Source organism: Tachypleus tridentatus, chromosome 2 (genome assembly GCF_004210375.1).
Source record: "Tachypleus tridentatus isolate NWPU-2018 chromosome 2, ASM421037v1, whole genome shotgun sequence".
Classification (NCBI taxonomy): domain Eukaryota; kingdom Metazoa; phylum Arthropoda; class Merostomata; order Xiphosura; family Limulidae; genus Tachypleus; species Tachypleus tridentatus.
In genome coordinates this window covers 99,158,380-99,182,561 of record NC_134826.1, presented here as the reverse complement: position 1 = coordinate 99,182,561, position 24,182 = coordinate 99,158,380, and the positions used below count along the sequence as shown (strand labels likewise).

Sequence of the window (24,182 nt, the reverse complement as noted above, 5' to 3'; positions counted from 1 at the left end):
ATATGTATATACCGTATTTTCCGCCTAATAAGCCGAATTTCTGGCCCTAAATTCTGGACCTGATTTTTGGGGGTCGGCTTATTGGCCGATCACTCCTTTCGGAAATTTCTTCTTCTTAGGAAATGTTTTTCTTTTGAAAATTACCATAGGCGGTAATTTTGTCCCATCAGCAAAGCACGTTAAGACTACAGTGAAACGTTGTTTCTGGAATTTCATTGGTTACCTAATTACAGTGAGTGGAGCCAATAACGAATGACATATTGATTCCATCTCTGTCTCAATACGACACGTTCTGCTTTACTACAGAACGCCAATGATCACACACAACATGCATGCTGACGCTGAAACGAGACTAAGAAATCATTTTGAAGAAACTTGTCACTTCTTAAAAATGACTTCGGCTTATTGGGCGGTAATAAGCAAAAACCCTCATTTTTTAGAGCTGAAAATTGGCCTCGGCTTATTCGGCGATTCGGCTTATTAACCGGAAAATACGGTATATATATATATATGTATTCATAAATGAGTTGTAATTTGTCTTGGAGCCAGGTAAAAGAAATATGCATATTTGGGAAAACTATGGTTAGAGAAATATAAGGCACGTGGCGATAATGAAAGTATGGTAAAGACAGGAATAAACTACAGTATTCATATTGATTGACGTCTACATCATGTACAGTTTTACTGTTAACACTACATAATATAGGGATCACGTTGTACAATACTACTATCCGCTGGTGTAGCCTGGCATCAGTTTTATTGATAATAGCGCCAGCATGACAAACTGAACGACTACACATTATTTGAAGAAAAGACGATTCACTGAATATAATTGTGTGCATATTTGCAGCTCTTGAATACTACTGAGCATATATATAATGTTCTTTAGAGACATGTAGCATTCTGTAAATTGACTCCAAGCAGTAAAAATGCTCTGGAAACAGTTCTTTCAGAAAATTGGTCAAGGATATCTCAGAGCCTCATCAACACTGATATTAATCATACAACATCGTATCAAGTTATCCTTGCTGTTTGTAGCTATTTTGATCCATACTGGGATGTCATAAGCATTAATGATGTAAAGACATTTCTACAAGGGTATATTTATGAATGTAAGCTGAATGACGTGTCCATCAGATAACTGATTTACGAAGAAATAAACTTAGAAGCCGTATTGACATTATATTGTAACAGTGGTCTTAACACAATCAAATTATCATAAATTATTTACATAATCGTCGCTAATTGTGGAAAAGAAACCAGAGGGAAGGCAACCAACCAACAACATCCACCGTTTGGTACTTTGAACAAAATAATATAATTAATTATCAGTCTTATAACACATTCTCTTCTGAAGTGTAGAACATGTTGACATCACTTCTAGAGGTCCCAACCATTTAATTTACAGACAGATAATTTAAGTAAACAATGACAGGCTAAGTATAATAATGACTCGTGAGTGTTAACTTTCTCTCCAAAATAAATTAAATATTATTTACGGTCCTAAAATATTATAAACAGTTTAATTTTCCTTTCTTGTTTTCTCTGTCTGAATATTCAGCAGTCATGAAAACATCATCAGAACAAAAGTGTTTTACATTTTTAAAATAGACAAGGTAGTTAAGGCACTTTCAAACCAAACCATTTTTAAAGATAGACTATTACGTTGTTTCGTTCATTTTATTTTAAAAACGCGTATTATACAAATAGCTTTGTTTATTTGTTTATTTTTTTTTAGTTTCGCGCAAAGCTACACGAGAACTATCTACGCTAGCCGTCCATAATTTGGCAGTGTAAGACTAGACGGAAGGCAGCTAATCATCACCATCCACAACCAACTCTTGGGCTACTTTTTTACCAATGAATAGTGGGATTGACCATAACATTATAACACCCCACGGCTGAAAGGTGGGCAGTTTGTTGTGACGGGGATTCGAACCCGTGACTCTCAAATTACGGGTTGAGTTTTTTAACCACCTGGCCATAATAATGATTCAATTACAATCACAGAAACTCAATAATCTAAGTATATGAAAAAGCTAAGTTTGCTTTCTTCAGAGGTGAAATGGAAAGGAAAGAGAAATGCTAGATCGCTACCAGTTTGACAACTTTCCATAACTGGTATAAAAAACTAAATAAGTAAAATAACTTTATGAAATATATCAGCATTTTGTGTTATATTGACAACCGTTTAAAACTTCTCGTAGTTTATCAGTACTAATTTCCTCTTAGAGCCAAATATGTATTTATAGTGAAACAAAAAGGCAATATGCAATCAGTATATGTTATTAAATATAATTTTCTTGCGTTATTGTTTATAGGGATGAGACAGAATACATTGCTTCATCATTTTAATATTATTACCCATTTCCCCTCTTAATTATATTTTCGGCCGTTATCCTACTAATATCTCAGGAGGTTTGACCCGTTTAATACATATAATATTTTACCAATATTCGACTATCATAATTAATTCAGACTATGTTTCCTTCGTTATCTTTAATTAGTTTGGTTACTTTGCGTTTCTTTAGTGTGCAAAATAACAGTCATGTTGTCTTCATCATCAGTACCATTCTAAGTGATGAAGAACAATAAATGGTAATTCTACATTTACGTCGTCCTGCAATATTTACATAATATCTTGCACCTGACAAATGCCGATGCCTACTGCTCGGAGCTGTTTCTTTTATCATTTTTCGTTCTTGAAGTATTTTATTGTAGACGAGGCCGTAGGCCATCACTTCTTCAGTAGGGGAGATCAGGTAGGAATGGTTGATACACGCTCTCGTTCTATATCGTGTAATTACTTCCCGCCATATTATTATTACTCGCTTTTTACATTGGCCCTTCGTATGTTAAATTACTAGTTCAATGCCAACAGATTTACGCAGATATTTTGTTATACGTTTGAAATGAGTTAAAATTATAGTACGAACGGAAAAGACAAGTTATACTATATTTAAAACTTATATAGATTGTTCTATACTAGTTGCCACAACACCGTTGTTTAAGTCTTCAAACTTTGTACAGTGGATTTGTGAACCTACAACCAAGTGACAAGTGAAATGACTCAACAAATGTTTAGTAACAAGAGATAATGTGATTTAAGTGATTTAAGGTTATTTCCAGATTGTTGAATGACTCAGCAATATATGTTATTGAATACAAATAAACGACACATAGAAGCTCAAAATCAACAGTGAATGCTACTGATATTTAATACCTATGCTAATAAGAAGGTTGAATGAAAAGAGTTCTTTATTTCTTAGTTTTGGCGTTTTTTATGTGTATTATAAAGAGTAATAAACAAAATAAATGTTACAAAAACGTATTAGTGAATATTAACTACTTGATTTAGATAGTGAGTCATTGACATTACACAATGACTTCGCATGTTACATGACAACAGGAAGTACATCTGTTTGTGTATAATTTTTAAAGTTGTATGTTTTGTGTTTCCAGTTGCCTTTTACTCACCACAGTGAACATATATTTATAAAGCGTGTGAAGAATATATAGCAATTATTATATTAACCTGGTTTCTAGCTCATTCAGCTACTTCAGGTACTACAAATAGATAGGAAGTCAAATCTGTCTTTCGATTTACAACTATATTATAAATTACATTAGTTTCAGGAAGTTCTGTCTCTTTTTAATAACCATGGACAAGATAATATGGAGAAAACAAGACTAAGCATTTCACTTGTCTTTTACTTGCCACAATAAACCTATATTTCTTTCGGGATAACATGCAACATAGAACATGCAATCAATCATTATACGAATCCAAGCCTTCTTTGTTTGTTTTTTTTAAACTCACCGATGAGGGATGGAAATCTCTGAAAACAATGTAACTCAGTAACAAGTTGTAGTAGACAAGGCTTCAAAGGTGTAAAGAAGTTGTTGTCTGTTAGGTTCAAAGATGTGATAAAGCTGATGTTTGCCAATGTTGAAAAAATATGCTTACTGTATTTCAGTCTATTAGGTTAAAAGATATTAATATACTTGCTTTAGAGTGTATTTTACTTTATTACGTATGTTGACTTTATTTCAGTCTATTCGGTTCAGGAATACAAAGAGGCTGTTGTATGTTAGTGTTTTAAAAGCATGTTTATTTTGTTTCAGCCTATTCGGTTTAAAAATGTGCAGAATCTGGTGTTTGCTAGTATTGTATAGCTTGAAATGTAACAATATATCGTTGGAGAACAGTTTGCAGATTGTTTTTACATGTTACACGCTGCCTTGTATAGTGTATGAAGAGAAATTGTAGAGAGACTGGAGATGAGTTCTAGTGTTCATTAAAATGTATTTTGTATCTATCTATCAACGTGTACTTCACAGAAAACGTTAGTAAATATAGTGTTTCGTATTTCGGATGATGTTACTAGAGAAATGCCTCTTGTTTGTTACACTGTTTAGTGTACATTAGTCGGGTTATTGTAGATTAGGTTATACTTAAGTTTCTAAGCCCATGCGTACAACTTTTCAACAATGAACTCCAAACTCAGTGCCCTGTACATGCACGGCCCTCGAGCTCACGCGGACTACACCCATTGAGTTGCAGGAATTTGGAGCTCAGGAAAGACCCTCATACGATAACTGATGACTTCACTAGCAGTTAGAGATTGCATATGAGGGCAAGTTCGAAATCCAAGCAGTGATCAAGGTGTTGGAAAACGACCCTCCTGAAAGTTCAGAACGTAAAGTGTTCTAGACTGTTGTTCAATGTATTCTACGACGCTGGGTTTCTTTAATCACTGATTGTAGAAGGTGTGTAGGCAGACGTTCTATATGTTCAGCTAAAATATATTTTGTAAGTTTACTTATTTCTAGTAACGTAAGGAGAAGATATTCTTATGCGAAATCTAAAACTGACAAAAATTTCTGTAAAGAAAAACAACTTTCGACTGGCCGAAACAAGGACCGCATCCTTTTCTTTCTCTTACAGCGAATTTCTTTGTGTCATGCTATAACCACATCTCTTTTTTTCTTGATAAGCGTTTCTCTTATACAAAGAAACGCAAGTATCGCTGGTTTATAAATTATATAGCCTACGAACAGTTTGAAGTTTCCGATGTGTATATCAAATCTAGCTTTGTAGTTTAAATTGCATAAAAGCCTTCAAATATTTTCCCATCACGATTTTATTTTAAAAGTCTGTTTCTGTAGCTAGGTGGCTCACTTACTCCTTGAGGATAGTAGCGGTTAACCAAAGACTGGAAGAGGCCATGATAGGTAGTTTGTCAAAAAAGTTAGAATTCAGAAATAATTAGTAAAACAAGTACACACCTAATCTGGAATAACTTACCTCAATATTGCCTTACCATTTTATGTGCTGTTGTTCTTCCGAAGGTTTGAACAGATATGACTACATTTACTAACTACACGCTGCCTGATTCACTCACTGTGGAGAAGGTAAATAATATATTCTGACGTTGTAACTGATTCTGATTACAAATATCAGCTTGTGATCATAACTCGATTACCTCTGTCATATACCTGTATTTACCATAGGTTACGTGTATCATCTGTTAAGTAAAACAGTTATATATGTCTCTAGAGTTGCTGTCCATCATAACTTATTACAATTGTTGTTTTCTTTTCACTTTAACACAATGAGAAAGTATTATCATGTATTCGTAAACACTGCATAAAATAACTCATACTACCTATAATAAACGATCTAACTTTTTCACCATCTAAAGACAAGTAGAGTTTGTTTAGATTATAGCATATACAGAAATCCAATTATATATATTATAAGGAAATAACTACAACGTCCGTTTTGTTTACTATTCCCTATAATTACATGCGCAAAATCTTTGTTGTTAATTAGTTTTATGCTAATCCAATCTTATGTTTCCTCACGTGTTAGTCGTTTAGTACCATTTATAACCATAATTATTTTTATTACATTTACCGACTCGGTGAGTGATTTTTAAAACACAGCAATAATACACACTGAAGTTATAAAATCTATACTGTCTTATGAATAAATAAGACAAGCACTGAATCATTTGTGCGGTTGAGGCACCCCACTACCCATTATTTAATGTATCCCGAATCCTTGTCCTAAACTATCGAAAGATAAATTTTACATTCTCCTTAACCTGGGTAAATGTGGTGAGTATTACTTAGGGGTGAGATCTATGTTTCCTCAACACGATTTTTAAAAAACGTACTTGTAAAATATAGATATTTGGAATTTTGAACCTGAGCGGATCTGAACGCGACACTTATGCTACACGGATACGCTAAAGACCACTAAGGTTTGGGCAAAGTTACCTCTAATTTATATTTGCTTACCAAAGAAAAGACAACTAATCAACCTAATGTAGCTAGAACAATGAGACTGACTGTCGCAGTTACGTGCTGTACTGCTTAAAATTTGTTCAGCGGCATATCACGGCTCGAACCTTTGATCTTCCTATTTGCAATTCTAGCTGCTTACCACGAGGCTATACCCAAATAATAAACATTATATTAGGTGTGACATGCGTACTACATACATCCATCTAAGAAACACTTCTTCGTTGGCTGGGCAATATATAACTATTCTTGTGATGCTAGAATACCACCATGTTTTTTTTCAGTAACATCAAGTGATAACCATTTGGAACAAAATTAGTACTTAACGAGTAATCTGGTAAGAAAACTGCAGGTTCATATTATTACTAAGCTTACCGATGTATAAAACCAAAGATAAATGTTTAGTTCACGTTATAGAACTGTTTTATTAATATTTCACTAATGCAAATCGCAATGTTCAAATATGAATAATCAAAGTGGTGAACATTCAAGCCTCACTGATAGAAAGTGTTAACTGCCCCTATTTAGTAGAAAATACATTCATATACAAGAGCACAAGAACGATACACGAAGTGTTAATGTATAACTGAATGGAAATGTACGTGCTTAATTAACCTAGTAAAATCACTGAAAAAGTCAGGGTCTCATCAGCTTTTCAAGACATTTTTTTTTCCAAACAAAATACAAGTCAAATTATTTTGAGGTGACTAATTTCTTTGGCTACAGGGTTCCTAATAATAAAATAGTCACACAAACCAATTAAGGAAAAAAACAACTTTAACACAGCAGCTTATTACACTAATTACTGCTGGTGTGCCCTGCCCTTGTCTATGTTACCTAGAAAATGTGTGATTTTATTCTTTTTTTTTTTTTTGAAGTGTCAGTACTTTACTATGATTGTTGTATCAGATATAAACATGAAAGTATTCAATATAGAGCAATATGCAGATTCCAAGGGCTCTGAACGATATAAAAATAAGTCGATACTTTAAAGATTAAGAAATATTTTTTAGCTTTTATTTAGATATTTTATTTGAATAATGCACAATTTTTAACAACAAACTACTCTGTACCGTTTACTCGTTTATGTTTTCTGACACCTATAAAACAAGGTTGGAATGTTTCATTATTTAGACACAGGCTGCTGGTCTCTACCACATTTTTATTGACTACGTGATCTGTATAAAAGATCATGTCTGTTACAGTCATTCGGTCATTATCACCTCCGTATTGTGTGCAATTTAATTGATATTTTCTACGTACTAGTATTTGTGTTGTTGTACATAAAAACAAAAATAGAAGAAACTTCATCCATTTACACTCATCAGATTTTATTTCTTACGGAACGTTTAATGTTCGTGTCAGTTTTCAGTTATTCAGTATATCTATAAATGCCTGGACTACAGCAAACTTTTTTACGGTTGTTTTCATCTACTAATTTTGATATCATTTAGTACAAAAAATTTTAGAAAATTGAAAAATACGAAACTACTTTGAGCATTGAAGTAGCATGCATTACTTTTCTGTATTTGTTTTTTTACTGATCCGATATTGGTTTTCTGTATGAACATTACGTTCTGGGACAACATGGGACCTATTGGTCAATTTCAGCTATTCCATCTTCTAAACTAAATTAACATAATTTAAAAAAAATGTAAAGCCAGCTCTTATCAGTTATATAGTTATCAAGCTTTTTGTTAAATTCACTTAAATTTTTTGCCTCTACAACATCTCAGAGGCCAACTAACTTGCAAGGAAAATGAAACTGTCTTTACTCAATCAAGATGACTCCTATCCTGCCAAAATTTATATATGTCCCCTTGTCCTAGTATTCTCAAAGTTAGTAATAAATGTATTTCAACTGTTCACATTATAAGGTAAATATTAGTTTCACTAACTGGTTGGGTTAATATTTAATATATTATTTTCATTCATTGTTATTAAACATTTTTATTTACAAGGGTTATTTTGCATCGTTAGCATGTATTACCATAGCTCTATTTTCTACTCAAATAGTTGCTAGTTCTGGTCTAAATATATATCTTGATTTGATAACAGGTTAACGACAATAAGGTACTATTAACTGAACAACGTATGTAGCAATACATTCAGTCTTTATAGTGCATCTTCTCAAGATACATCCTTGGCTAAGTATGATTAACAAACTTATTAAGATTTAGATTAATAAATCCATTAGGCTTAGATCAATAAATTCATCCTATATCTATTATCAATGTTATTATTTAATTTAAGTGGGAGAAATAGATTTAAAAATACACTGTGTTTGGTAATATTTCAATTCCATTTCTGTGACCTAATATGGATATGCTAATAAACACAAAGGTAATAAAGCTAGACTTGACTTCTATGTAAATGAAACGGCAAATTGTTCAAATATTTTCGTATTCCTCTGATTATTTTAATGTAAAGAAACGATGAAAATTAGCTCGCAAGGTACACGAAATGTTAAAGTAAGATCTAAAACTCCGATTTTGATAATAACACAAACAAATTAATTATGCAAGTAATAATACTTCAAGCTAACTAATTAATATAAACTAATACGTTATGTCAAAAAAAATTATAAGTGGCTGACTACGTTTAATATCGTCCAATGGTGTTTAGTAACGCAAAACCACAGACTTGAATTGCACAAAACTCAGTCATGTTACCTGATTTATACACAAAGTCTATGACATTTTAGTCAAACATGATTCAAGCAAGAAGATGAGATTAATGTCAGCGAAATTACAACTAATGTCAACACCAAGCATCACAACAACCTAGACACTTTTAATGTTAACTAACGTCATCAACCAACGCATAACTCCAGTACGTTAAGCACTTATTTCAACAATGATACCCAAGAAGTAAAACACACTTAATGTCAAGTAATAACACCTAGCAAAACTAAATTCTTACAAATTAACCAGGCATCGAGAAATTCCGGGTGCCAGGTTGCCACGGAGACCAAAAAATTCAGCGTGCGCCAAGTATTTTCTTCATTTTTTATATAATATTAACTCGAATTTAGAACAGTTTTGGACTTTCGAAAGTCCTGAACTATTTACGCATTTTTTGAATCCTAAATCGAACTTTGTTTCTAGGATTTTAATGACAGATTCAGTACTTCATGTTTTTTTTTAGTAATGAAGTGCTTTGGTTGTACAATACATTTCTAATTTCACAGCATTTTAATTTTCTTCTTTCTCTCAATTGAACCAATTATTTCGCCTGTCTAGACACATATAGAATCAAAGGCAGTTAGCTCAGGCAATACTATCAAGTAGTTACTGATATCATATAATCGCTAGCATGCATGTGTTGCTGTGAAGGTAAATAAGTATACATAAACTCCACTTCCCGGTACAAAAAGTAGAACTTGAAATTATTTCTCGTGGCTTGCATTAAGTACAGTTATATCAGTGATACCTAGTACAAAAAAACACTAAGTTTAATATCAAATATCAGTCAGCGATACACAGAAACAAAGAACTCCAACAGGTTAAATATGTTTAACACCAACCAATAAAAGAATATTTAATCCCAATTCACAACACCTAGCGTGCATTGATACTATATATGTTTATGTGTTTATTTGCTGCTTTATCTGTCTCCTCTGTAGAATTAATTGGAACTGTATGTGTTTATATGTAAAAAGTGACTGGTTTATTTTTCTCTTCTGTAGAGTTGATTGGTGTTACATGCATTTACGTGTGGGTCTGTGTGTTAAGTGGCTGATTTATGGTTCTTCTCACTGTGTTGAATAAGAGAAAAATGGCCAGTGGTGTATCTAGAAATGTTCAAAACTGCCTTTATACTGTACACTTTCGTTAATGACTTCCAGAGGTTGTTGCTGTTTTGAATTAAGCACAAAGTTACACAATGGGCTATCTGTGCTCTGCCCATCACGGGTATCGAAACCCGGTTTTTTAGCGTTGTAAGTCCACAGACATACCGCTGAGCCACTGGGAGGCACATCCAGAGGTAACATTACGTGAAAAACCTACTGCTCTCTCCAATTAATGTTTCATAATAATTTAGTACATATGTTTTTGGAACAGTAGAAAGACAAAATTTCACAAAAATGTGAAAAAGGGCAAACACATTATATATATATATATGATTACAAATTATGTGACATTTAACTGGTTTGTCTGTAACACTGAACAATACTCCTTAAGCCGGAAGTGTTAATTGAAAAAAAAATACAGATGGCTATTATATTGTAGTTGTATAAGGAGCTTCTTTTCATATTATTTTCTTAACCCATTTAACGTACAGCTGTCCCTATAATAACGTGTACAACGTCTGGTACACATCATGTCTATTCACTTCGATACAGGATTAGCCTGTAGGTAGCGCCACAAGGCAGACACACTTACTGCAAACTCATCTCCACCAATGACAACTTGAATCGCATGGAAAATCTAACTGTTGTGTATACCGCATAATTATTATTCCTTCGAGCCTCTGTTTACGCCAAATAGAACGTTCTTTGTACACTATTTATTTAGTTGTGAAACGACCAATCACCACTAAGGATAATAATAAGTGGTACCTTTAATCAGTAATTGTCCTATAAAAGTTAAGTAAAAAAAACAATAATAGCTCCCTTTTGTTTGTTTCAAATGATGACACAAAGTCGTCTATTCCAAGCCTTGGCATATACCTAGCTTCTTTCATAGTCAAAGCCAACAATTTGAAGACATTAGACGGTGAGAGAAACCTGTAAGTTGAATCGGAGACAAAGACATAAACTGACGAGAGACAGTATGTTACCCCTTGCTTCAAATCCCACTTTATTCACTGTAAACAAACCCAAACTGCCTTTTTCAATTGATTCCTTGATGGGAAAAGATAGTAATGATAATTCACAATTTAGTTCTTCCAACAAGTACTCATTTACTCAACACAGCCGTCTTCCTGTAGTTCCACTTCCAACACGACAGCAGGCAACCTTTCATGCTGTCCAACCGATGGGCGGGTTCCGAGGAAACGCAGAAGCGGCACATTCCTACCACTGTACACGCGTGGACCCTTCCTTCCATTCCGTCTCACCGTGGCTACAAACACAAGAGTCATACCAGTTAAGCCAGTGGGTGACTGCAGGAAGATTTTCCCCTTTCGTTCCATATTTAAGGCCAAGTAAGTCATCACCTTTGTTTAGGCATACAACACTTGCTTCTTTTTTTTTCAGACTGTATATCTATTACTGGTTTCATAAAATCTTAGACAAGTATTTCATGATTGAAAAACTGTATCCTACATTTTGTACACTGCGTTAAACGCAGTATCACTTACAACCTTTTTAAGTGGCAAAAGAGGGAGAGAGAGAAAAAATTCCATTTCTTGCAGAAAATAATGAAATGTTCTCTATTAACATTTCGTTCAAAACAACATCACCGGTTTTAACTTTATCCCTGAAGAAAAACGTAGATACTGACATACAGACTACACGTGCATTTTAAACCAAGACTAATTTTATCATATGGTATAAAATATTTGCTCTGTAATACTTAACTTCTTAAGAAAATATATGAAGGTGACTAATGTAAATAAAACTTTAGATGGGTTCAACAGCTGTCTTATCTTTATCTTTCAACTGACAACAGAAGAGATAGCTATACGGATAACTTACATAAATAAGCTCAGGGCCGCGGGTTCGAATCTCCGTCACACCAAACATGCTCCCCCTTTCAGCCGTGGGGGTGTTATAATGTGACTGTCAATCCTACTATTCGTTGGTAAAAAAGTAGCCCAAAGTTGGCGATGGGTGGGAATGACTAGCTGCCTTCCCTCTAGCCTTACTCAGTTAAATTATGGACGGCTAATACGGATGGTCCTCGTGTAGTTTTGCACGAAATTCAAAAATAAACAAAAAACTAAGTACAAACAATATTATTAACAATAACGATAACGAAACATCCTCAAAATATAATAAATTCTTGTAAATCTTAATTCTGGAACGATCATTTGGAAAACTGAAGGATTTGTCCTTGAACTCTCTCTCTTTGTAGTGTATAGTGAGTAAAGAATCTTTTGTATGTATTATAGAAATGCGTAAATGAATAAATATTACATATATACATAATATTCTTATGTATTTACAAGTGATATTTCTTTATATGTAAACTTTTCTATATATTAATTAGATATGCAATAAAACGTATTAAACGACATAGTACAAGAACCTTATTCTGATTGTTTACAAAAGACATGTACGTAATATCTACAAATGCTTACAACACTAAGAAATATAGTATACTTACTTTTCTTGACGTTTTTAGGTTGTGTTTCCTACAGCTAATACAAAACATGTTCTAAAGAAATACTTTAAAATGTAGAACACTATAAATGAGATAACACAAGTTTAAGAGAAGGTAAAAAGAGAGGAAAGGGTTATCGTCGTACAAACATAGGAGCGAAAACGAGTGCTTTAGGCCACAAGCTTTCTTTCCTTACACGCGTTAGCGCGGGCGGATGCTCCTGTGACTGTTGTGGATAGATCTAATTGCTGTAACTGGACGCCTGTCGTATAGCTCCTAGGAGTTATTATCATACTGCCATAAGAGCGACAACGGGTGATTTAGTCCACAAGTTCCTTTGTCTTACCGCCCGTCACTTAGTGCGGGCGAACACCTACCATATAACCTCCATGAGGTATTGTTATACAATCATAAGGTCGACAACGGGTGATTTAGTCCATAAATTACCTTGTTTTATTGCCCATCTCTTATTGTGAGTGGATACTACTCGAACGCTTCTATGCCAATAAAAATAACGGGTTTGTGAAAATAGTTTTGTCCTATTATGTTTAATGTTGTATATTAAGGCAAATTTCAAGTTACACAAATTTTCACAGATTATTCCTTGGTATAAAAACGTCATGATATTATATCATGTTCAGTAACAATTAATGTCCACCAGTTCATAAGTGCGCGCTCAAAGTTTAATAATATGTTTGTTTCCATGTTTAAGCGTAGAGTCCAAAATTTATAGCATAAGACGGACAATGACTCATAATGTAGGCGTAATGTAGCACAGTCCTTATACATGTTGGTCTGTAAACTAACTAAAGTTGGCCCACAAGGATTTAAGATTTGAGAGGTTTTATTCATTTCAGTAGTTGACAAGCTACAAGTTCATCACGTTCTCATCGTAATTTCAAGAGTTGTATTAAGAAAGCATAGCTGTCCTAGCCAACTGTTTTCACAACGTTTCGAAATGATGTAATATTTTTCTGACATACCTTACAAAGTGCAACAGCAACATTTTTCTGAAATAAATCTTTTACTATAGTTAATAACCAAAGAAATGTAGCCACAAATCTAGATGACAAATTGAGGCATACTGTTCAATGAAAAGATGGACATTCCACCTCTTACCTTCCTCTGTAAGTATCTCACAGAAGAAAGCTTTAACGTTCATATTAGTTATTAAAAAATAAAGATGTTTTGGAATTTCGCACAAAGCTACTCGAGGGCTATCTGTGCTCGCTGTCCCTAATTTAGCAGTGTAAGACTAGAGGGAAGGCAGCTAGTCATCACCACCCACCGCCAACTCTTGGGCTACTCTTTTACCAACGAATAATGGGATTGACCGTCACATTATACGCCCCCACGGCTGGGAGGGCGAGCATGTTTAGCGCGACGTGGGCGCGAACCCGCGACCCTCGGATTACGAGTCGCACGCCTTACGCGCTTGGCCATGCCAGGCCCAAAAATAAAGATAACGTGTTCAACAAGTATGCTCTGATTTTGTTTATTGGCATAAACGTCAACCAATTTTAAATTTCTCTAAATTTCAACATAAAACTAAATTACCCAATTACAACAAAGGTGAATCACATAATAAAATATAAAATTGAACCCTTTACCTGCATCACCATTTCCATAATTACTAGTGTTTTATTTAGCTCCCAAAATCGCAGTCACTAATTCCATAGTTATAAGTGTGACTTAAGTCCAAAAATCACAGTCGTTGATGCCACAGTTGCCAGGATTTGAATTCATTTCAAAAACCACAGTCGCTGATGTCATAGTTACCAGTATTTGCTTTAACTACAAAAATCTTAACAACTGATAACTTAGTTATCGAGGTTTGATTTCCAACCGCTCAGCTTTTTTAGGGTTATTGTGTTTATAACTCAGTAAAAAAAACAAAAAGCATTTAAAAATGATATATATTTTTATTGCTCAAAAGCAAATGTAAGAAAATAAAACAAGCTTAAAAGATAAAAAATCATGAAAAAAATGTTTCAGGAAGTTATAAATATAAGTGGCGTTAATAGACTGAAATAAGTTAAAACATGTATGTTTGCTTCAGAACAAAGTTGAGAATTGGCTATACGCGCTGTGCCTCACACAACAATAAAATTCTTAATTTACTACCATAAGCCTTCAAGTATCCTGTTGAGCTTCTGAGCAGGAAATTAGAGCATAGAAAATATTTAAAGTCATAAGATATATTTTAGTCGATTACAATGATTACAAAAAGAGATTTTTCTTCAGTGGTATAATTAAACCGTTAGTTATATGTTTCTGTTATCTAACTCATTTTGAAAATAATGAATTGTTATTACGTTGTTCTTACGTAATAGAGAAGTACTGTTGAAATGAAATTATTTGTTAAACGTTCAGTTTCGTTTATAATTTTAAATTATCAAAAAATCTACGAACATTTTAACCTTATGATATTCTTATAGTCATGCATTAAAGTAAAATAAAAATGAGAAACAATTCACATAAAAATAAGTCATACTTGAATCACATAAAAATATTGTAATTTAAATTACCTAACTTGCCTGAATGGATTCTCAATAATATTGAAATTACGATATTGCTCATTTTGCGTTATGGTTAATTGTAGTTTGTTTAGTTCATATAATCATATTCTCTGTAAGGGCTGTGTAATGGAAAGTGATCTCTATTGAATATCTTGCATCGAATGATGTTAATTTCTTTGCAAAGTAATTTAACTGTACATTACATTGATATATTTTTGTTAAATTTCACTAGGGGCCCGGCATGGCCAGGTGCGTTAAGGCGTGCGACTCGTAATCTGAGGATCGCGGGTCCGCATCCCCGTCGCACCAAACGTGTTTGCCTTTTCAGCCGTGGGGTCGTTATAATTTGACAGTCAATCCCACTATTCGTTGGTAAAAGAGTAGCCCAAGAGTTGACGGTGGGTGGTGATGACTAGCTGCCTTCCCTCTAGTCTTACACTGCTAATTTAGAGACGGCTAGCACAGATAGCCCTCGAGTAGCTTTGCGCGAAAAACAAAAAAAAATTTACTAGACACTCTTGTTAAATATTTTAAATAATGCATTTTCTTAACGTCGAGTGTTTTTTTAGTATTTAGCTTTCCCCGATTCCGAAAATTCAGTGTTCGCGTCCCGTTGTTAAAAAAAAGTTTACCATTGAAGGAATGGGGGTACAAGTAACTATTAAATCACCCAACTATTCGTCAGACAAAGGTAACCCAAAAATTGACGAGGGATACTGTTAACAAGCTGTGTTCCGTCTCGTCTATTAATACAAAGTTAGGAACGGTTATGCTGGTTGTTATTTTGTCTTCCTCTCTCAGATTACTTATTAAAATTATTATTTAAACTCTTCGATTCTTTTACTTATTTTGTCGTTTTACGTGAAACAAAAACAATTAAATTCTCTGCAAGGTTATTTTGAATTAACGTATTGAAAATATGTTACTACACACATTGAAACTATAGGTAAGACCTATGTAAGAGCAGTTATGTAAATGTTTGTCATTTACGCCGGCTGAATAACATAAATAATTTTGATCAATTTATGAATTATCATAAATTAGACCACCAATCAGAAGGAAAAACAACGAATTAACGTATCAATTAATTCTACGTAATCATAGAAACAAACATTTTTCTCAGTGACCGAAATAATTCTTAATCAATCTTTTTTTTTTTTTTACAAAATTCGTGTTTAACATTGGCAATGAGCTTACGACGGGCGACAATGATTTTTTTTTCTTATAGCTGTAAAAATGTGTTGTTCTGTTTTACTAATTATTCTGGTTTAATGGATAAGGAATGGAATTTCAGAGAAATATATTTTGAAAATTATGAGCGGTTTGTTTGTTTGGAATTTCGCGTAAAGCCACGTGAGGGTTATCTGCGCTATTATAGACAGAAAAATGTAGTAGCATGTAGTTTATCCTTGATCATTATTCCCTTCTTACTCGTCACTAAATATCAATGTTTTTCTATTTTGAGTTTTAGCAAAATCCTCAATACTTTATCCTCTATTTTAGCATCACCGCGCATTCTTACATTTCAGAATTACACCTACATACTTGCTTATTAGTGTATTTCTAAGATGGAACAGTTACGACTTAACCATTCGTTTTCAATCGTAGTAGATGCTCAAGACCAAAGTTGGCATAATAGATGCAGTTGTTTTAAATCCAGTGTATACCCAGAGTCAACGCAATAACCTAGTTTATAGAATAAGAATGTTCGTTATTCTCAGTCTATTTCATTATCCATTTCCAGGTTGGTTTTGTTTAAAAAAATTACTAGCGTCATTATACTGTGGATAAATTATTATTTTATGTTTTAGAGAAATCATTGAAATCGTCCTTTTTAAATATCGATAAAATGATATATAACTAGAGAGAAAGGTTCCTTTTAAAACAAACAACTAAAATTATAGGATTTTATTTACTCATCCTATCTTTCCTCTCACCATCCCTAAAATTATTCAGTTTCTATAATAATAGCACATCTCTCTTGGAACATGAAAAATTTTGTTCATTAAAATTATAAAAAAAACACTGTAGTTCTCTTTCACTTTCTCTAATACTAGTTAATAGTATGATACTGTAATAGTTTCAGTAATATGATTCAGATTTTTTTTTTTCCGTAGAGCCTGTGTATGATTCTGTGAACAGAACCTATTTTATTCTATATGTTCCTTATCTCGATTTCAAGATTTGGATGACCTGAAAATCTCCTTTCACATATTGGGTTTTTCGTGTAAAAACTTATTAATAATCTTATATTGTGATGAATAAGTTAAACCTGCCAATGGAAACTTTTATTATATTCCGAGCAATGATGCCTCAATAATTTTAAGAATAAATGAATGTGGAAAACAACTCTGAGAAAAAAAAAATTCTAGAAAAGGAAGACAAAGGCACAATCAGCATAATTGCTAGTGTGTAACAAATTAACGGGGAAAGGGGATATGTTTTTGAGCAGCAAACAATTAATTACAATAGTCTTCTAGTAATCAAGAAAACTACAATGAAGGAAAATGTATAACAGATATGTATACAAAATATAGCAAAATAATTTTGAAATTAATAAAGAAGCAAATAAATTATTATTAATCCTAGCGAGCAATAGAGTGAAGGACGATGAGTGTATATAGCAAATTAACAAATGTTTAGATTTTTTGCAAAACTATCTGCACTAGTCATCACCACCCACCGCCAACTCTTGTACTACAATTTTACTAACGAATACATTGACCGCCACATTATAACTTCTTCAAAGGCAGAAGGAGAGTATGTTTGGTGTGACAGGGACCTGGACCCATGACCCTCAGATTAAGAGGTTACTCTTTTCCCAACGAATAATGGGATTGATCGTTACTTTATAACACCATCACGGCTGTAGGGGCGATCATGTTTGGTGTTTTGGGAATTCAAATTCACGACCCTCAGTTTACGAGTCGGATGCCTTAACGACCTGGTTATGCCGGGTCTAATAAATTATGAAGAAATGAAAATATATAGCGAATAATAATATGAAGGACAATGAAGTAACAGATTTTTAAACCATTGGTATTGAACTGAAATACAGATTTCACAAAAAGCATTTCTACAGTAAGTGGGTAAAGAGACAGACAAAGTAAAAACCAGCGAAAGAAACAACACAAAAATCAACAGTCTAACCAAACCAATCAAAACGAAAGAAATTTATGAAAAGATGAAAAAAAACATCATCAAGCAAGTAGTTGATGTACACATTCAAAATAACAATCGTTAAATACAACCATCAAATTAGGAGTGTTCGACAAAAAAAATAAAAGATAAAAAATATCTGTAAGCTCCAAATATTTATAAATCACTTTTTATTGCAATCTATGTTCCGCCATTAGGGCTTCACCAGGACTTGTACAAAAGCTCAACAATGTAGATGTTGTGGAAACAGACAAAATGGTAGGTATCATACAGTGAGTTTATAAGGAAATAAAGCAACAACCGTAAAACAGAGTTATAGAGTGAGAACAGCAACAACTAACCAAATGAGTATTCTCAGATAAAAATAAAATAGCAATCAGAACTGATTTTGCAGCTTGAGAAAAACAGCAGTATCACCAAATTTTGTTTGCTAAAAACCGGTTCTTGTTATTATTACTAAATAACTGAACAATAAATGTCAGACCCAGAGTCCTTACGGTAATTAAACAAACAACAATACGAGAAAGTATCGTTACTCAGACAAAATCCTGATTGTCAGAGTTAGTTGGCTAAGGTAAGCTGAAATAACTAAAACTACTTCACAGATTTAACCAAAACAATGATCATCAGAGCGAATTTTTCTATAGTTTGTCTGCTTTAGCTCAAAGTCGCATTGGGATATTTGCTGTGCACACCGCAGGAATTCAATCCCTGGATTTTAGCATTGCTATTTTGTAAAGTTAGTATAACAATTAGTAGTTTTATTTCAGCATATATCACATTTAAGAAAAAAATTGTATGTCTGATGTTTACGTAAGTCCTGTTTTTAAGTTACTGCTTAACAAATAATATGTTGTGTTTCCTACGAGAACATGTTTCACGCGTGTTTCAGGCCCGGTGGTTAATGCGCTCGACTCGTAATGTGAGAGTCCCGGGTTCGAATCCCCGTAACACCAAACAAGCCCGCCCTTTCAGCCATGGAGACGTTAAAATGTTACGGCCAATCCCATTATTCGTTAGTAAAGAAGTAACCGAAGAGTTGACGGTGGGTGGTGATGATTAGCTGCCTTCCCTCTAGTATTACACAACTAAACTAGGAACTGTTAGCGCAGATAGCCCTCGTGTAGCTTCGCACGAAATTAAAAAAACAAACAAAAACAAATCACTAACCAAATGTATATACAGGTACTCAATTGGATGTTTTAGTAACAAACGTAACTGCTAATGGCGTTTCATCGAAAAACCTGAGAGGTACCTGGTTGAATAAGACTACTTGTTTTTGTTGCTTGCTCATTCTCCTGATAAAAAAAAAAAAAGATTTTTGGGTCGTAGTCGGAAGCTTGTGAAACTTCATCATTTTCAACACCTTGTTTCTATCTTCTTGAAGGAACCAGAAGACATGCGTGGCTTCATCGTGACGTTTGTTTGTGTTGTTATTGTTTTTATGTTGTTCTTGATGATATATTTGTTTTTTGACTCGGAGGATTGTCTTTCATAACTGTTGCTTTCACTTTGTAAATGAAAGTGTTTGTTCTCTTCAGCTTTAGATGTAGTTTGGGAGCCCGTTACTATATAAACACATTTGTGTGTTTTGTTGTTGCTGTTTTGTTTTTTCTGGGAGAACATTGAATTCTCCTTATTCGAAATTGTGTTTCTTTCAGCAAAAGATCATTAAATAATCGCACTTAAATATTTATCTAGTCATAATTGCAATGTCGAATAATCGTGAATCTGTTAAGAACAAAATATTCAACCAACGCACATAATCCATAAGAAATTAAAATTTTGCCCTTGAGAATTTAACTCTGCCATCTCCATGATGACATAAATAAATAGGTCCAAAATCTAAATACAGCTATAATGTAAAAATACTTCTGTTCTCAAAGGATAAGGTAAAAGCAAGGCTGTTCACACTTAATAAGGTAACAATAAGTGAATAAGTTACCTATACAACTATCCATAGGAAATTAGATAAGAATATTTCCAATTCCGCCAAATATAAAGAATGGACTATTGATGTTGCGAAGATAAGTGTGATTGTTTGGCTTGGTTTGAATTTCGCGCAAAGCTACACGAGTACTATCTGCGCTAGCCGTCCATTATTTAGTAGTGTAAAACTAGAGGGAAGGCAGCTAGTCATCACCACCCACCGCCAACTCTTGTGCTACTCTGTTACCAACGAATTGTTAGTTTTATAGGGTCAGCATAGTTTTGTGGCTGTGTTTGTTTGATTTCTTATTGTGTTGAGTTTTTGTTTTGTTTTATGTGCTGAGTCCCAAAAAATATATAGTCCAGCATGGGTGATTTCTCTTTGGATTTCTGTTTTGAATTGTGTATCGGTTCTTGTGATCTTGAGGCTGAGAAATGATAGTTGGTTAAATTTTCGTGCTCATGGGTGAACTTAATCTGTATAGAGTTAACGTGGTTGAAAAAACAACTAAGTGTACGTTCTGTAGATGTGAATCCAGCAATTGTATCGTCAACTTATCTATGCCAGTATAGCGGTGAGTGTGAATCTGAATCGATCGTTTGTAGGGCAGTCCCGTGTCATCAATTCTAGCTAATGTTTTCATACACAGATTGAATCCAAGACCCCAACCCATTGATATCAAGTACTAAAGCTATCATGCAGGCTTCAGTTGTTGGGTCTTCTATGAAGAGAGAGATTACATGAAAACTGGCCATTAAGGCTTTATGATTTAGTTGATTAAGAATATATTTAAAGTTAAAAGCGTCTTTGAAAAATGAGCCTCCTGATGTTACATATTTAGAAAATGCCCACGTTATGTTTGTACCGAGATTGTAATTAAATGATTATTAGGTCGACATTATGGGTCGTAGGGGAAAATCTGGTTTGCGAGGTTTGGGGGTGCCCTATAGGTGTGGTGTGCGTGAGTCATTTCTTCGTAGGTAGGTTTTCTGAGATTGTGTTGTTTTTTTCTCATTTGTACTTGTATTTTGTTTGAGTATTTCCATGTGCTTTTATTGAATTTGTGTGTATTGGTTTAAATTTGTTTGAATCTGATAAGATTTTATTCATTTTTTTGGATGTACTCATTTGTATTTATTATAACTATAGCATTGCCTTTATCTGCTTTTAGAATTTTGATGTTTACTTTTTTGAGGCTGTTTATAAAATTAATATCTTTCTGTGTGAGGTTGTTTTCTAGTTTTATTTTATGCAAAATTATTTTGTTGGTTTTGTGTGAAAATTCTTTGAAAAAATTCGTTAAGATACTCTTTCGAAATATATGTTTTCAGTCCAACCAGGAAAGAGAGGTTGTTGGTTACCAATGGAATTGTTGTCGAAGTCGTCTTCTTTCTGGTGGTTATTTTCGTTTGTTTTCTTTTGTGTTTTCGGTTTGTGTAGAATGTATCATAGTCTTTTAGCTAGGTCTTCCAAACAGGCTTTCATTTGGACGGATGGAATATTACTAGGTGTTACTGCGAAGTTGAGTACTTTATTGAGCAGATTTATCTCTTCATTGCTTAACGGCCCAGCATGGCCAGGTGCTCAAGGCACTAGACTCGTAATCAGAGGGTCGCGAGTTCGAATCACCATCGCAGTAAACATGCTCGCCCTTTCAGCCTTGGGGAGGCATTATATTGTTTAGGTCAATCCCACTATTTGTTGGTAAAAGAGTAGCTCAAGAGTTGGCAGTGAGTGGTGATGACTAGTTGCTTTTCCTCTAGTCTTACACTACTAAATTAGGGACGGCTAGCGCAAATAGCTCTCATGTATCTTTGCGCGAAATTCGAAACAAACCATTGCTTAACTATCAGTCGGATCTGTTACTGTTGCTGTTTTGAATTAAGCATAAAGCTACACAATGAGATATCTGTGCTCTGCCCACCAGGGTATCAAAACTCTGTTTTTAGCTTTGCAAGTCCGCAAACATACCGCTGAGCCACTGGTGGGCAGGATCTGTTACTATCACCTGTTATTAGTACACTGATTTCACCTCATCTTGAAAGATTTCTTCCCAGCAACTTTCATTGAATCGTTTGTAATAAGTAGTAGTATTTTATACTGCGGTGTGTCATTTAGACAGCTAGACGATCATAGATGAACATTGAATGCAAACAAGGATCACTGATGGTTGACACATCTCAGTTATAAAGTAATGCCATACCAGTTTTTAACAGTCTAAACTAATACACAGCTACAACTATGATTCAGCAAAAACAAACTTTGACAACATTTGAAATAAAATTTACCACTTCTTAAAAACACAGTCTGGCCAGGACTTGGCATTAATATTGAAGAACGATAAAACATAAATAATAACATTAATTATTTCAAATAATATTTTCAAAAAAGAACTAGAAGAAGAAAAGGCGTAGTTATTGGAAATAACTTTTATATATTAATAACATTATCGAGTGAAAACAGCAATATTTACTAACTTTCTCTTGAATAAGCTTATCAAATGTATGGTTAGGTCAGGAAAGTACATCTCTTGTAATAATAAATTTACATAATATTTTGCTACACTACAGTTTCCATATCCTTATTTTTAACTCGTTCTTTATAATGACATCATGAATTTTTTATAGTTTAAAAAGTAATAAAAAATGCAGTTCGTGTTTTTGAATCTTTAGCCTTTGTTTTCGAAACTAGTTCGGCTTACCCAAAGTTTAACAGTTTGAAGGCAAGATAACTACGATAATTAACCTTATGATGTTGTCGCAATGTCTTTGGATGAGAAGACAGAGTTAGGTCATTAGTAGGATTCGTTGAAGGATGGGAAGTGACACCCCCCATCAGGAGTAGGGAATAACCTCCAAGTTTATTTAGTCGACATTTTTTGTTTTGCTCCAACTGCCTAAGGTTATTACTGTCTTCCTCAGTGTCGACAGAATTTTTAAGGGAGAAGTATATATATATATATATTTCTTTATATAAGAAATTTGAAATCGTCCTATAACTGCACCTGATCTAGGATATTTTATTTCATGCACTAATTGTGTAACTTCAAAAGGTTTATTCCACCATGGAGCACATTTTCCAGTAAAATTATTTACTTCAAAAGATAAAGACTTTGTTCTTAATAATATTATATCGTCTTCTTTAAATGTGTTTTGGCATCTCTTATGATTGTAGACTTGTCACTATTGTTTCTGAGTCAATTCAACATTGCATATTTCCTTCTGAGTGACATCTTGTAAGGCTGCTGTTTATTCATCTATAGTTTGAGGTGTTGTTCGGTATTTCGTCAACTGGTTTCAAAAAAGGAAGACATAGATAGGGTTTGGCTGCCTTGTAACCTGTAAACTCGTGAATAGAAGTTTTAATGGCTACAGAAAATTCAAATTAATAAATATCTAAAATTCGATTTTTTGTCATAATATAAGTAGACACCTTTCTATCTATATTTCTATTTACTCTTTAACTAATGTTAGACTGAAAATAATATGTAGTTGTAAAAATGTGTTTAATTTCCGTAGCTTTACAAGTCTCATCCAATAAATTTCACGCAATTTGTGGCTCTTTATTTGATAGAAGAGTATTTGGAATACCATGTCACATAACTAACTATTCATTAATTAGATTTTCACAATAACCTTTGCATTTATTTGTTTGAGAGGAAGTAATTCAACCCATTTATTGCAACAATCTGCTACAACCAAGAAACAACTATTCCTCGTACAGATGTATGATAAGGTTCCATGAAATCTACTTTTATTATCTCCCAATATTCCATTAGTTTAGTGTTTTTCATAAGGCCAGCCTGCTGCTTCACATTCAAATTCAGTGGTTTGGCAAATATGACATGACAAAACGTAATTTGTAATGTCCTTCCTGTAATTAGACCAATTACCGTGCATGGAGGCTTTTTTCTAATGCTTTTGGGCACCCATATGATCAACTTTGACTAACATCATCGGTCTCAGTATTTTGGGAATAACTTATTCTAAGCTTACC

The 24,182-nt window shown here is 33.7% G+C and overlaps 1 protein-coding gene and 1 long non-coding RNA gene across 2 annotated transcripts in view; one reads left to right on the top strand and one right to left on the bottom strand.

The window, feature by feature from the left end:
• The window catches only part of LOC143244673 (uncharacterized), a 31,041-nt gene extending 18,115 nt beyond the window's left edge, over positions 1-12,926 (bottom strand). The window contains exon 1 of the long non-coding RNA XR_013025272.1: positions 12,582-12,926. This is a non-coding gene — a long non-coding RNA (uncharacterized LOC143244673). The remainder of the gene's footprint in view (positions 1-12,581) is intronic.
• Positions 10,771-24,182, top strand: part of LOC143244672 (homeobox protein EMX1-like) — a 66,775-nt gene continuing 53,363 nt past the window's right edge. Inside the window, exon 1 of the mRNA XM_076489769.1 lies at positions 10,771-11,457. Within this exon, the coding sequence (XP_076345884.1) occupies positions 11,085-11,457 (373 nt within the window). The 5' untranslated portion in view covers positions 10,771-11,084. The remainder of the gene's footprint in view (positions 11,458-24,182) is intronic.